The sequence below is a fragment of the Rosa chinensis genome, chromosome 3 (genome assembly GCF_002994745.2).
Source record: "Rosa chinensis cultivar Old Blush chromosome 3, RchiOBHm-V2, whole genome shotgun sequence".
In the NCBI taxonomy this organism is placed as follows: domain Eukaryota; kingdom Viridiplantae; phylum Streptophyta; class Magnoliopsida; order Rosales; family Rosaceae; genus Rosa; species Rosa chinensis.
This window is the reverse complement of record NC_037090.1, coordinates 27,079,486-27,095,137: the sequence shown is the minus strand read 5'-3', so window position 1 is coordinate 27,095,137 and position 15,652 is coordinate 27,079,486. Positions and strand designations below refer to the sequence as shown.

The window sequence follows — 15,652 nt, the reverse complement described above, 5'->3', positions numbered from 1 at the left end:
TGAAGAGTAATAATCTCTGCATTGTCGGAAGATATAGCTACTAGAGTCTGTTCTGTAGACCTCCAATATATCACGGTCTTTACCCATGGTGAACACTTAACCAGTTTGGGAAGATTTTTGTGTGGGTCAGAAAGATACCCAACATCAGCAAAACCTTCCAAAACACATGTTGTTTTGGGATGGAGATAGAGTACTCATGCCAGTGTTGGCAGCATTCTTGGTGTGTGATGGGTCCGAATGCATCATCTCTCTGTAGGGATAGAACAAGCTCATATCAATCGTGCATCTCAAGTACCGAAAGATATCTTTTACACCAATCCAATGACGTCGCATTGGCGCAAAGTTATATCTAGCTAACAAGTTCACAGCATATGAGATGTCCGATCTTGTGCATTGAGCTAAGTATAATAATATGCATATTGTACTTATGTAGGGCACATCCGCCTCTAGCACATCTTCACCATCATCCTTCGGACGAAGAGGATCATTTTCAGGACTAAGACTACGGACGATCATGGGGGTGCTTGAAGGCTTGACCTTGTCAAAATGCCTAAACATCTATCAATACATTACTCAAGTTCCAAACTGAGACATAATCGTATTCTCCCAAAATCCTTCATTTTAAAATACGATTTCAAGTGTTCAGCAGTTTCCCTTAACTCTTTAAGGGCTTCCAATGAAGACATGTCTAACATGAACCGCGATAGAATACAAAACTTATTATGGAAACGCGTGGTCATATCCCTTCCCAATCAAGTAGTCACTTTAGTGAGCGTTTCAACCTCATTGTAAAACGCGCTCCATGGTCTAGAGCCACTTGACTTGGGTAAATGGAGTTCACCATGAATTTTCATGTATATTTCGTATCTAGATCCCATAGAGATACGTAGTGACCACATTCGTAAGCTGCATATTCAGTTATTCGGAAACTACTAAACTGACAGGGTAGTGGAGTGCAATGAGATCCATTACGAGAGAATATGTCTCATCGAAGTCGATTCCAGGGCGTTTTGTGAGAAGCCTTGCTCCATAAGGCGAGATTACTATATCTTTTTCTCATCACGCTTTCTAACGAAGACCTATTAGTCAACAGGTTTTATGTCAGGAGGTGTTGGCATCACTAGCTCACACTACAACAGAATGTCTCTTTAGCGACCAAGTTTTTTGCGAGGAATTTATTTTCCTCAGTAAATGTCACATTTTACGAGGAATAATTAAGTTTCTCACTAAATGCCATTAGGTTTTTTACGAGGAACATATTTTCCTCCCTATATATCACTTTCTACGACGAATATTTTAGTTCATCACTAAAGGTGACCATAATTTGGTCTCCCAAATAGTCATGTTATTAGCGAGGAAATATGAGACTTGAGTGACGAATTTTTCCATCGCAAAAACGAGATTCAACGAGGAAATAATGATTTTGTCGTTATTTGTTTGGCGGCAAATTGTTTAGGACCCGCCAAATTCAATGGCGATAAAACTATGGTTTCCTCGCTAAAAGTCTATATTCTGCGAGGAACCATTTCCTCATTAAAAGAAACAATTAGCGAGGAAATAACACTTTCCTCGTTATTAGTTTGGCAGATAATTGAGTAAGACCCGCCAAATTCAATGGCGATAAAACTATGGTTTCCTCGCTAAAAGTCTATATTCTGCGAGGAACCATTTCCTCGTTAAAAGAAACAATTAGTGAGGAAATAACACTTTCCTCGTTATTAGTTTGGCGGATAATTGAGTAAGACCCGCCAAATTTAATGGCGACAAAACTATGATTTTCTCGCTAAAAGTCTATGTTTTACGAGGAACCATTTTCTCATTAAAAGAAACAATTAACGAGGAAATAACACTTTCCTCTTTATTAGTTTGGCGTATTATTGAGTAAGACCCGCCAAATTCATTGGTGACAAAACTATGGTTTTCTTGCTAAAAGACTATGTTTTGCGAGGAATCATTTCCTCGTTAAAAGAAACAATTAGCGAGGAAATAACACTTTCCTCGTTATTAGTTTGGCGGATAATTGAGTATGATCTGTCAAATTCAACGGCGAGAAAACTATGGTTTCCTCGCTAAAAGTTTGTGTTCTAAGAGCAAGTTCACCCGTTGGGTCACCAGGTCATCCACTATTCACTGCTTTTTAGTGTTAATTTCACTCTCTGGGTCACGAGCACAGTGTATTTTGTATCCTGGGTCACCCTATACAGTGTTCTGGGTTACTATAGTGACCTGCACAGTGTATTTCGTGCCCTGGGTCACAGGTACAATGTATTTTGTGACCCAGAGAATGAAAATATACACTAAAAAGCAGTGAATAGTAGGTGACCCAGTGACCCAATGTGTGAACTTGCTCTAAGAAATAACCATTTCCTTGTCAAAAGAAGCAACTAGCGAAGAAATAACTGTTATCCTCGTTATTAGTTCGGAAAATTGCGGTAAGTCGACCCTCCATATTGAATGGAGAAGAAAAGGGAAAATTTGAGATGAAGAAATAATTTGACCTGCGATAAATAAATAAATAAGTATTTAAACAATTTTATACTTCAAATAAGATTACCAATAAACGATATGCTAGATGTTTATATTTGTCGTAATTATTTTTCCTTTTCCTTTTTAAGTGTGGAATGCACTATTGACATATTTGATTTCATAATCATTAAAATTCATATACACAAGCATTATTCATATTTTTGCTTTAAAAGTATGATCAAATATCATGGACCTCTTTAAAATCGTAAGGCGGTATTATATGAATGATTTCATAGTTACTAAACAAGTTAGTGAAAATCGATTGTCCTTCACAATACTAATTTGATATGTTCATTTATAAACATTAGTATGAATGACTCATTTTCGCTCCCGGTTTTATGTAATTGAGTTTCCCTTTACTACATCTCTCATACTTAAGAATCACTGCATCATACATGGCATGAGTTTATAATATTTCTTACCTCGATAATATGACAATGACTCATGATACAACCTATTTTGTATATACATGGATATTGTAGTTCAATAATGGATGTCTTTCTTGTTCAATTTGATGGATCACATGTGGAACACACTAGGTAATAGAACTTTAACAATGCAAACTTCAATTTAAGGGATCATAAGTAGAACACAGTATGCAAAATGTGCCTTATTTAAGTATTCAGTTATAAATTATGATAAAAAATATTCAATGAGCTATTCACAATCATAAACTTATCCTATACCCTAACCCCTAAACCCTAAACCCTAAATCTATTTTTATTTTTATATAAATAATTAGAGAAAAAGGAAGAGAAAAGATAAATAGAGAAGCGGGCAAGGACAAGAAAAAAAAGCGCTAATCCAAATAAAAAAAAAAAAACGAAGATAAAATACTCTAAAGGGTAATAGGCCGGATATCGCCCTTTTCTATCTCCGCCGTTCTCCTCTCAGAGTCTCATGAAGCTCCGTCTCCGTCTCTGAGAGCATCTACCATCTTTGAAGCTCTCGTCTATCTCAATGAGTAAGATTGGATTCATTTTTCTTCTTCCTTGTATATCATCCATGTAGAGCTTGATTAATCAAGGTCGATCCTTTATTTTATGCTAAATCTAAATGTGAGATGTCATAGTTTATATAATTTGGGGTGATTTCAATTAAACGCTCTCTAATTGAATGCCCAATTCGATTTGAACTCAACCTATATTTTGATTATCTTGTGAGTCCAGGACAAGGAGATGTCGATACCAGGTCAATTCAATCTTTTCTGTCGCTGCACTACCAATTGCTCTCTTATTCTGGGTTCGAAAAGGGTCTATGCTACCATATTTTGGTTCCACGTTTCAAGTTGGGGTCTCAACTTCCACTAGGTCGATTCGCATTCTCTTACTCTCTAATTTGGTGCCTGCATTTTGTGATTTCTGATTTTGGTGTGGTTTTGGATTTCTATTATTTTGGTGGGTTAAGTCTCAGTGACTAATGATAATTGGGCTATGGTATTCTTCTTCATGAATGAAACAGATGCTGCAAAGAGAAATGCAGGACAATTTCCCTCATATATGGTGAGTCCAATACTCATTCTTATATTGACTATTCTGTCATCTTCCTTTAGCATAATATCTTGTCCTCTTTAACATGTCATGAGGGTCTCTTTTCTCCTTTTCAATACATGAGCAATGGAAACTTTTTGCCTACCTTCTAATCTGCTAAGTATGCATTGTGTATGAATTGAATTATATTTGAACCCTGAACCTTATTATTTATCAAATTTACAGATACAGTATTTGTTAGAGTCTATGAACCTTGTTATATTTCGTCAGGCTCACAGTTAGTACCAACTTTTGCTACTGAAACAAAATATTTGCCTGCTTACTTTGCAAGATTAGGGTTGGAGTGGTGGCTACTTGAGAGGGTGATCTTGCTGCCATGTATGTTTTAAGATTTGACTTGCCACCTCCACCTCCACCTCCAAGTTTAACGTGGCTACTTGAGAGGTGATCTTGCTGCCATGTATGTTTTTTAGTTTGACTGGCCAAAGTTCAATTTTTTTTGTTCTTTTATTCATGCTCTGTACATCAAAAAGACTTTCATTGTTGGTCTTCTTGCCGCTTGCTTCAATTTTGGGGAAAATCAAAACATGACACCAATTGTAGACTTCCAGATGCTTTATTTTCTTTGCTTTGATTATAATGTTGCCTTGCAGATACCATACAAGCTGGGATTTGTTAAGTTGTGGCCTTAGACAATGATTAAGGTAATTCTCAGATTCTCTGCCTGATAACCTTTTAGATGTATTTGTGCACCACTGTATGTTTCCTGTAACTATTCTATGAAACTAATAATGTGGTTTTAGTAAGTACACCATACTTGAACTTTGATTATGAGTATGGTAATATTCCAAATCTCCAGTCTCTAAAATTATATTCATGAGTTGTATTTCTATGTTTTTAGCATGTGTGTTAATGATTGACTTGTTTGTTATGATATTTAAAGCACTCCACACTGATTGTAGGAACAAGAATCACATACTAGGATGATTTATTGCTTGTAGTCTTGTAGATAAGGGGAGCTTGCACCAGAAGGAGCTCATTATTTGACAACAGGGGAGCTCGTTAGTCTCAGTGAGTAGCAACTTGTGGACTGTGATCATGAGGAAGTGAGAGGCTTGTCTTGTTAAGCTTTCTTGAATAATAGCTAAAGCTGCTGGTATATGTTTTTGCCTTTGAAAGATAGGTTTGGATCTTTTCCTTCAAGTCTGTCAAAATAATGAACTACCAAGAGAGTTTTGTACTGTAAACCATATGTAAACCATGTTTGCTGCAATATAAGTTTCTTCTGTTCCAAAATCTTTTGTTCTTTTATTTCCGTTACTATTTTGTTGATTGTTTGACTAGTTTTGAATAAGAATCCTCTTTGTAGAATGAAATAATATGCAACCGCCGACATGTCATATCGTAATAAGCAGACAACTGTAACAAAAAGAATATTTCCTCGCTATAGACTAAATATAAGATTGACAAAAGTGAATTTTCTCATTATAGACTTCAGTTCCTACATCGACGGAAAAAACATTACTCGTTGTTGATTATTTTCAGCGAGATAATTTTTTCTCGCTAAAAGGATACATATTACGATGAAACAAAATTTCATCACTAAAAACGATTTAGAGCGAAGAAAAACTTCCTCGCCTAAAGCTATTTATAATGACGAAAATATTTTCGTCGCAAGAACAGTAAGTTAAATTTTTTATTATTTATAATTTTTTAATTACTAAATTATCATTAGCGAGGAAATACATAATTTAGCGACGAAATTAAGTTTGTCAGAAAATATATTTAACAACTATTTTCTAATCCCCGAAATTTTTTAACGAGGTAAAAGTAGGAGTTTAGGTGAGGAAAAATATTGTCGCCAAAGATTAACAGCGAGAAAAATTAATTTTCTCACGAAAAAGGTTTGGCGAGGAAATAGTTTTTTCGTTGTTGAAACTTTCCTTGACGAGCTTTCTCCGACGAATTGAAGACGAAAAAAATTTCCTCGCGGAAATACTACAGCGAGGAAATGTCGGTTTTCAGCGAGGAACAAATGAGGTTTTTTGTTGTAGTGTCAAAAACCTTCGTCTTCATTAGAGAATCCAACTTAACCTGGATCACATCTTTCCATTTAGGCCAAATCTCTTTACGCTGGCATTCATTTATCAGCGGAGCGTGGTTCGATATCATCACACTCAACAAACTCATGCACAACGAAATGCATGATTACATCATCAATCATGATGGAGTTTCTATCCCACTTCTCATGTACACTAGTGTAATTTTCATAGAGCTCTATATTCTCAGGAATAGGTTCTGACGTTGAAGCATCCCCCAACGATAACCATAATCTAAAAGATTCTCATGAGACAGATTTTGAGTCTTGATGATCAAAAGATTGGAATGTGCCAAAGTATCCTTCGAACCCACTGGCCTCCCACGCATCCTAACTGAGGCCATGGCCTATAACGCCAAAGTGCCAATCTCTTTGGCGTTGGCGCCATGCCTACCTCCCTGTAGGGTGGCGCTACGTCCTCTCATAGGGACGTCCTTCCTTGCAGGCATGTTTGCAGCAGATATGTATGATGTTGTCACTTTAGTGGGGATCGAGATGAGACATAGTGGGGATAAACCACGACAATTTCTATCGTTCCTGTTGAACATCCGTGTTCTTATCTCTCCCTAACGATGGGAAGACTGTCTCATTAAAGTGACATCCGCAAATCTAGTAGTTAGGAGATTGCCTAGCAAGGCCATTAAGTGGTGGACGATTGTTGGAGTCTTAAATCCAACGTAGTTGCCAATTCGTTAGTAAGGACCCATCATAGAGCACTGTGGCGGCCCATGCGGGGCATCAAAATCCATGGGTTTAATTTTTTATTTTTTAATTATTTGTGAATTGACGTACATATCCCAAACGATATAGAAATGCTCCTCTTGGATTGAATTGTGTAATGAATGGCTTAGCTTACAATCGTAATTGATGAGCCTGTTTATAAAGGATCGAGTAACTGGGTTCTATGGTTGGTTTGTGTTTGTCTGTTCGATGACTTCGACGAGATTTAGTTGCTGGATGAAAAGAGGGATTTGGATTGTTTCCTTTGCGACAAATTTTGTGGTTTTGCCGTTCTGCGCAATGAATCCTTATCTCTATTCACCAAAAAAAATTTGTGGTTTTACCGTTTTGGGCAGTGATTGAAGAGAGTGGCATGGTCTCTCCTCAGTTCCATTTGAGGTATACCTGGATCATGTTGTGGCATGGGTGTGTTGGTGTAGAAAATATTCCAGCAGCCTTTCTATGTAGAGCTTTGAATCCATATACAATGAGGTACTGAGGAAGTATTTTAAAGGAAAACGGGGCTTCCTGCAGTTATTCACAACCCTCGACAAGAAATTTTCACAACCTGGCATTCAGTGGCGGACGCATAAATTTTTGTGAGTGGGGGCAAAAAAAAAGATTGAACAAACAAATATAAAATACTACAATGAATGAAACATAATTTTTCAATCTTTCGACATAGATAATATTTTCAATGAATACATATTCTAACTTCCTAACACATAAACTAACTTTAAATAACACAAATTTTATTTCTATCTATTTACCATAAAGTACACTTACTATATTTCCTAGGAAAACAAAAAAATGAAAATACAAAATTATCATGCATTAAAAAGAAACCCACTGTTACCTTTGATAGAGCTCAGACTTCTGACCTCTCAAATGAGAGATCAAAGCCTTACCACCCCACCTTATTTCAATTTAATGTTAGTGATCATCATGTAGTTCATAAAAAAGAAGAAGTTAAAACTGATTAATTATGAAATCATGCACATATGAAACTCTTATAAAGTAGAAATATAAAATTAAGAAGAGAGAGACTTGCGACTTGTAAACAAGTCAAATGGTAGCATAAATTACACGTGTAAGTTTCCTTAGTTTAATTGCATTGCTGTGACTCTGTGAGGCAACAGATTACACAATAGTCAAGTCATGGGGCAACATATATATTCCTCTTCTTTTGGGGGCAAAACCAATGAACATAGTATATATATATATGAAGCTGTTGAGCAAATGAAAAAAATTCACTGGGGGCAGCAGCCCCCACTCGTCCCAACGTGTGTCCGCCAGTGCTGGCATTAAGTTGGTGGATATTTTTTTTTATCAGAAACTAATTAATCAGAAGAAGGTCGATTGGTGATTTTGTATATGGATTTTCATTATTAATCTGGTGATAATTAAGAACTGAAAGTGCTTCGTGGATTTTGATGGCATGGTTCTTCAATTTCAATGATATGCCGGCCTACTTCGCGGAGGTGGTACAACATTGATTCTAATTTTCAAGCAAAGTCCGGTCCGCGGAGCTGTTTTAGCATTGTTATTTATTATCTTGGAGTTCAATTAGTGAAGTATTGGATCGAGATGGATGTTCAGTCAGTGGTTACTGCTTTATGTGGTGTGGAACCTGTTTTGTTACTGCAAAATGTAGTGATAGAGGAAGCTGAAGATCTTATTTTTGCTTATTCACCACAGTTATATGTACATAGTACCCATAGGATATATATTTTGGGATAGCATTTTAGTTGAGATCGCGTTTTTGTTTCTTAAATTTCAAATTTTGGTAAAGAACAAACCACAATGGTTTTTCTGACGTACTTATATGAGTTATATGTTGCAACTATCTCCACCATAATATTTGACAATTTTATTCTCTTAATTTAAAAAAAAAAATCAATAAACTTCCTAACCAATTGGGAAACTACTTACGGAATTTCTGCTATATATACACGCATGTAGGGCATACACACAGAAGCTAAAGGTGTGTAAGTCATAAGTACGTATGAGAGAGAGGCTACTTATTAAAGTGATTTCTACTTATCGGTGATACTGTAAAGCCTTAAGCGGTTTTTACTAATCACTGATCGAAGTTAACTTCTTCTTCAATTATTGAAGTGATTTCTCCACTTCTCTTGCTAATGCTCTCCAGCTTTAATTTCCAACTGCTCCCAAATGAGATCTCACCGTCATAGATTATTTTGTTGATGATGTTGGGTTTCTCTTCGTCTCTGGTGATTTCTTGAGTTGGTAAGCTTGTAGTATCCAGGTTTGGAGTTAAACCGGGTGAAACGTGCTCTTCAATTATTTCGGAGGTAGAAGAAGAGCTTCTCACAATGGTGGGATGAGGAGTTTTGTAGCTACATTCATTGTCTGGAATTGAGGAGTCATCAGTTGAATAAAATTGTGCAGAATTTGATGATTTTCTTGAAGTACTGGATCCATTCTTCGGAGTTAAACCGGGTGGAACCTGCTCTTCAATTATCTCGGAGGTAGAAGAAGAGCTTCTCACGATGGTTAGATTAGGAGTTTTGTAGCTACATTCATTGTCTAGAATTGAGGAGTCATCTGTTGAATAAAAATGTGCAGAATTTGATGATTTCCTTGAAGTAGTGGATCCGTTCTTCGATAGTCTGTGGCTTGCATTCTTGTGCCAGTTTTTTAGGCCATCAACTACGAGCTCAGTAAATACTGCTTTCCTCATGCCAGACCCCATCTATACATATATGAGGAACCATTTGATTAAGAAACAAAACATAAACAAAAATGTCTATTGCTTTTATTATCTTTCTGAAGGGGGAGGCACAAGTCACTACCTGGTTAACCAGTGCATAAAGAGGGAGGGTTACATAACCACAAATCAACTGCACAACAATTCCCATAGTACTCTTTATGATAACATCTTTTGTTCTTCGATTAAAGCATGAACTTTGGCCATACTCAATCTGTACATAGTTGCCAATTCATGGGATCGATCAGCAAACTTTTAGGATTTAAGTTCAAATTACTTGACTGATTTTGCCAATTAACTTATATGAGTTGATACCTACCCAACTCCAGGTCAAGAATGCCAGCTGAAACGAGTTCTGCAAACCATTTTAACTGAATTAGATTTCTGATAATTAACTAGAAGCAAAACACTTTTTTAACCATGCATGCGTAAAAAACCCACAGTTATATATATATAGCTACCTGGATTAGGACAAACTGTAGGAGATGAAGAAGCCAATTGGGTTGACCAAACCAGAATAAATCATTGTTGAGCTCCACCACAAAGCTTCCGCGAATCACAGGATTCTTCTTACAACTCTCCGCGCACATTTTAGTTATCACGACTTGCAGCTTTGTTCCCACGAGTAGAACAATCTTGATTAAAGAAATGACACCAGATGTTATTAATCTAGAATAAGGTTGACGTAATCTTAAAGAAACGTGATAAAATTGTGTAGGGCACTAGACTGTACCAGTAAGGGAATGAATGGTAGCCAATAATAGTTGTAGAACACTGCAAAAATATAGTGACTCGTTACATATATTTCTTTTCTTTTTTTTTTCGAGAAATTTACTGAGAATTACAAAAATTATTTTAGTAAGCGTCTTACCATGAGCATTGAAAAAAATGAATAGAATTGAAAAGATCCAAATCCAAAACCTACAAGAGTGATAAATATCATCATTAATTCTACTTATTACAAATGTGTGCATCAATAAATTCGTGCATGTAAATTTCAATTAAACATCAATAGCTTACTTGATTCCAACTACTTGCTCAAAATCGTCATCGAAAGCTCTAGCAAGGAAGTTCAGGAAATTGAAGCTGCTACCTTCTTTGATGTTGGCCTGGGGAACCAAAGAAACAAGAAAGATCAGAGCTTGATCACACTTATACACACGCACAGGTTTCAATACATTTTCCGATACATTAATGAATAATAGATTGTTGGCATGGAGCTAGCTTGTGTGATTCTAAATTAATTTAAAATATTACAAATTATAAGTAAACGGGATGGCCGATGGAAGTTGATACTAATGTATTGACACATTGTTTTTAGGTAATAGCAGACTAGCTTTTTGTAGTGGTAGCTAGACTTACTTTCCAGAATAGTAGACAACGCCATATCTCTATTACTATAGGAAGTTGATCTATTTATGTAACGAACTAGCTAGTCTATCACTAATAAAAATTTATGCAGAAATACGTTGCCGAAAATGTACTATTTGCAACGAGTAAACGACATTTGCATATTTTGCTTACCACAATGAACCCATTTCGCAGAGTCATGTAATCTACTTTTGATATTGAGCCGCCAAACTGCCGAGCAAAACAAACCTAACATAAATCATGAAGAGTGAAAATTAATAGAAGTCAAGTTAATAAAGCTCATGTATATTCAACAACAAATTAAAGTACAATTTCGTATCTCCCTTCAATACAACAAATTAGTTCTCCAAATCTCACTCATAGGAGTAGTTCCTGTGAGTTTTATATGTGCAATTTTAACTTACAGGCCATAGCAGGAGAGGGTGTTTACTCCAGATCTTTAGATGTCGTTTCCCAAAAGGCGTTTGATGGGTGTGCTGGAACCTCCTTGGATCTATACACAAGTCAAAAAAGTTTGTCATACATTGGTGCCATATATGCAGACCAGTTTTATAGTGAAGTTCCATATTTGTGCCATTTTAGTTCGATACTGGAAATAATTAATCCTTCACAAGTAGTCACACTTGCAAAAAGATGTGCATCCAACATCTCGCATCAAAAGTGAGTAAGTGACTGAAGATTATAGTGAACAAATTAATAGAAGCATGACCTACCATTAAGAATCTGATAATTTAGTGTCTGAGTTTCATCCTCCCATTCATTCCATTTTCTCATCTGTATATATCACAAATAATTTTTAGATGCAAGTCGATCAGTAAAAGTTATAGTTATCTTATAATCATATAGGAATTGTTTTTGTTTCAATTTGCAAACAGAACACTTAAGTATCGGTTTTCTACGAAGATGTTTCCCCAGTCATCAGGTGACCAACTATCATTAGATCTCAACCCTTCAGTTCAAATTCAATAGTAGGTGAACATGATATTATTGGTCACTGGCGGCTGTGTGAACACTGCTTCGGTTCTCAATTGATATAGTAAAATCATATCTATAATTGCATTTAGTATAAGGAGTTTAATTCTGATACCTTGGCCATCCCAAGAAACATAGTTAAGATGCAGTAGAGAACATGAAACACTGCCAAGACCGATATAAAGATGTTTAGCTGCAGGATTCCTTCCCTTGACACTAGAGAAACCAACCCCTGAAAGCCATATTGAAAAGAAAAGAAAAAAAAATGTTGAAATGAAAATTTATTAAAAATACATGTAAACTCAAAGAGAGTTTCTATTGGGACCTCCAAATCTGCTCACTTGACCTCACTCTATTATGAAATATTAAATGACATATATAACCTACTATAAAATGACTATTAGGGACAATAATTATACCCAAAAAATGGTTATATTTATTTTCTCTAGACTTTCCAATTCAATAATATTAGATTGCATTCTTTATTATTTTCCCTATCTATTTTCATTTTCCAATTTCACTACGTACTCATTAAAACATTCATATATATATATATATATATATATATATATATAAAGAAATAAAACTATGATTAAGATAAAAATGTATGATATGCATATTGAACGCATATTGGTCAGGAAGAACAAAATAAATTGTATTATGCCCTAAATCTATCTATTATATTTGTAAAAAGAAGAAGAAAAATAAAAGAGCTAGCAAATAAAAATAAATAAAAAATATTTAAATAATTAATCATGAGGTACAGAAAATAGAGAAACATTAAGAAAAAATGATTAATCTTTTTTTTTGAATTGCTAAAAAAGAAAAAGTAAATAAAAAAAATCACATAATAGTTCATGTTATTTTATTTTTATTAATTTTTAAAACTCAATACCTTGTGTTTGATAATTTTTTTTTATTGGATAAGAGATTTATGTTATCTGATTAAGGAATAGAAATGTAATTAAGATTTATAGAGTAATTAAATCATTGAAATGACTAAGTTTTTTTATTATAAAAATCTTTGTTTGTAAATTAATTATATGAGTGAGGTTATTTGAGGAACTTTAGTGAGGTTTAATGAGTAAATTTAGTATTTGAAAATTTGATAGGAGGTGTAAAAAGCATAGAGGTCAAGTGAGTAAATTTGGAGGTTCCAATAGAAAAACTCAAACTCAAATGCAAAATATACAACTAAAATATTTTTTATGTGGATTAGGTAGCATTAAGGAAAGTATTGAAAGTCAGAGTGATCTTTGTAGCACAAATGTGTGCATTAGGCAGCATGTCACCATCTCTACCAGTTTTTGGGAAGTGGTGGCAATATTAATGCTGCTGCAATTGTCTGGTTAGTTTTGTCTTCATTAGTGAATCTACTTTGGAGCTTTGCAGTGTTACTGTGCCAAATGTATGTCTTGGCTAAGTCTACCTAAAGTAACGGATGATGTTGTAGGAGTGTTTCTACTGATATTATTTTTTTAAAAATTTATTTCTTAAAATATAATATATTACACTCTTTGTTAGGATTTTTTTTGTCATGCAGACCTTACTGACATGCATATATATGTTACAGGTTTGCTAAACGATGATGTAGGTTTCAGTATGTACTCTTTTAGCTCTGACCAAGATTGGTTGATGAATCATAGTTATTCCCTTCAAAAAAGTTAATAATGTATGGCATACGTCAACATATACTAGAATTTTCCTTAATTTTATTGTTAGATATTTTTGAAGCCAATTTTTCTTATTGTATTATGTGATGCATCACACAAGGTGGCACATAATTATATTTGGTTTTTTAAACCATGTGATTAATATTATAATCCAACCAAAAATGTAAATAATTATGAAATTACATTTGTTGTACCTTTGCCTCGCAGTAAGTTTGAGTGGTGACTTCCTTAGAGAAGTTGGTATTTGAAGCTGGAAGTTGTGCGGCTGATGAGACACTAGTTGAGTCCGAGGGATATTCGCAGGGAAGAAAAGAGTTTGCCAAAACTTGAGAGACACAGATATTCGATATTGGTACTTCCGACAGAGTAAGAAGCAGTGATAAGAAACCCAGTTGCATCATTTCTGTTGGAATAAAGTCATAAACATACATCAAAGAAAAAACGAATCACCAATCGTATTCATGTTATAAAAATTTGTTTAACATATTAAATTCATTCTCTGGTTTTATTTATTTATAGTGGCCACACAACTGTCTCTGTCTGTACCTATCGGTATTCATGTTATAAAAATTTGTTTAACATATTAAATTCATTCTCTGGTTTTTAATTTATAGCGACCACACAACTGTCTCTATCTGTACCTATCGGGGTTCCGAACTACGGGGAAAATGTTTAGATGTATATATCGACTGGTTCTGAAGCAAACTTGTAGAGTTGCGATTCAATTTTGCATAAATTGCAGCAACATTTGAAGGATTAAACAATAGCTTTATCAGTAGAAGTTCTGAATTCTGTAAGTAGTGTGCATGTTTGCATTTCTGTTTAAAACAAGCAAGACTATGTGTCTGTTTGTCAAAAAAAAAAAAAATATATATATATATATATATATATATATATGTATGTATATATGGTATATGAGGGCCCTTCCACTAAGGGATCCTTTTTTTTTATTTTTCTAGGGATAGGGCATTAGATCGATTTTTCGATCACATTTCGGCATCTCAACCGTTCAACTTTTAGGTCCTAATGTATCGATCATTTCTGCAAATTTTCAGCTAAATCGGTGATCGTTAAGGTATCAAACTAGATTAAATCAACGGACGAACCAAATCTGTCAAAGTTAAACCATTCATACTTATAATCTTAAATAGTCATTTTGAATACCTTAACGATCACCAATTTTGCTGAAAATTTGCAGAAGTGATCTACATATTAGAACCTAAAAACTGAACGGTTGAGATGCAAAAATATTATCGGAAAGTTGGTCTAATGCCTTATCCCTAGAAAAGACAAAAAAAATGGATCCCTCACTTCATATATATATATATTTTTATTTTTTTTGAAGAGAGGAACCATCAACGTTTATAAAGAATCAGGCCAGGCATTTGCAGGATGAAGACTTCTTACTTCTTCTTAGTTAAGAGTTCAGAGTAGAGAGATTACCAAAGAAACAAATCATTGAAAAAAAATTGTGGAATAAAGAATGAGGCCAGGAAAATTGGCAGCAGACTTGTGATTACCTGTTTTGAACTTCTTCAAAGCCCTATTCAGGGATTTTCTTCTCCTTCCTTTAAGAAACTGTTGATGAAAACCAATAAAGGAGCATGTCAATAACCACCATATATACTAAACCTTCACACACACATATATACATATAGACATACAGAGTACACATACCTTCGTTAGACGATGAAGACCATCGTCGATTATAAAGGATAGCACGAAGAAAAACAAAGCAAATACTGATACAGCCCATGTTGGTGTATCTTCAAGGCTACCTTTTCTCTGGTCGGCCATCTCTCTCTCTCTCACACACGCACACGCAAGTTTAGTATAAGCTGTATCAATTGGTTTGTCACTGCATATATTTATAACTGAGTTGATTTTGGTACGTCGTAAGGTACGGATGGGATCTTCCAACTTTATCTGATGACGAAGTAATAATCAAGGACAAGTACGCCAAGTACGGATGAGTCGTCCCGTGTTTTTCTTAATTACATGCATGCATCATAATAGTTTGACAATTAGAGTTTTTCTCTGAGGTCAATGGTGATCACAATTACTTTATTCG

General features: G+C 34.9%; 1 protein-coding gene and 1 long non-coding RNA gene across 6 annotated transcripts; one reads left to right on the top strand and one right to left on the bottom strand.

The window, feature by feature from the left end:
* Window positions 1–3,320: 3,320 nt before the first annotated feature.
* LOC112195410 lies at window positions 3,321–5,319 on the top strand. Of its 5 annotated transcripts, none has more exons than XR_005807907.1 (6): window positions 3,321–3,490; window positions 3,696–3,836; window positions 3,988–4,028; window positions 4,353–4,460; window positions 4,670–4,720; window positions 5,026–5,319. It is a non-coding gene; the product is annotated as an uncharacterized LOC112195410 (long non-coding RNA). The 5 variants fall into 5 exon arrangements; XR_005807909.1 differs by having other exon boundaries at window positions 5,018–5,319; XR_005807906.1 differs by having other exon boundaries at window positions 4,353–4,476.
* A 3,363-nt stretch (window positions 5,320–8,682) lies between these two features.
* LOC112193350 (MLO-like protein 12) lies at window positions 8,683–15,432 on the bottom strand. Its single transcript, XM_024333451.2, has 14 exons — window positions 15,259–15,432; window positions 15,102–15,159; window positions 13,776–13,984; window positions 12,024–12,140; window positions 11,650–11,710; window positions 11,341–11,429; window positions 11,090–11,164; window positions 10,586–10,674; window positions 10,437–10,486; window positions 10,299–10,339; window positions 10,027–10,200; window positions 9,885–9,920; window positions 9,651–9,779; window positions 8,683–9,550 (listed from the first exon to the last, which is right to left on the bottom strand). The coding sequence occupies exons 1-14, from the start codon at window positions 15,376–15,378 to the stop codon at window positions 8,915–8,917; spliced, it is 1,884 nt and encodes a 627-aa protein (XP_024189219.1). The 5' UTR covers window positions 15,379–15,432; the 3' UTR covers window positions 8,683–8,914.
* Between the last annotated feature and the right edge of the window lie 220 nt (window positions 15,433–15,652).

Coding starts and splice junctions, on each gene's coding strand:
- LOC112193350 (XM_024333451.2), bottom strand. CDS start 15,378: ATGGCCGACCAGAGAAAAGGTAGCCTTGAAGATACACCAACATGGGCT. Junction 15,160..15,258: donor GTCTTCATCGTCTAACGAAG/GTATGTGTACTC, acceptor TTTCATCAACAG/TTTCTTAAAGGAAGGAGAAG. Junction 9,551..9,650: donor TTTATGCACTGGTTAACCAG/GTAGTGACTTGT, acceptor ATATATGTATAG/ATGGGGTCTGGCATGAGGAA.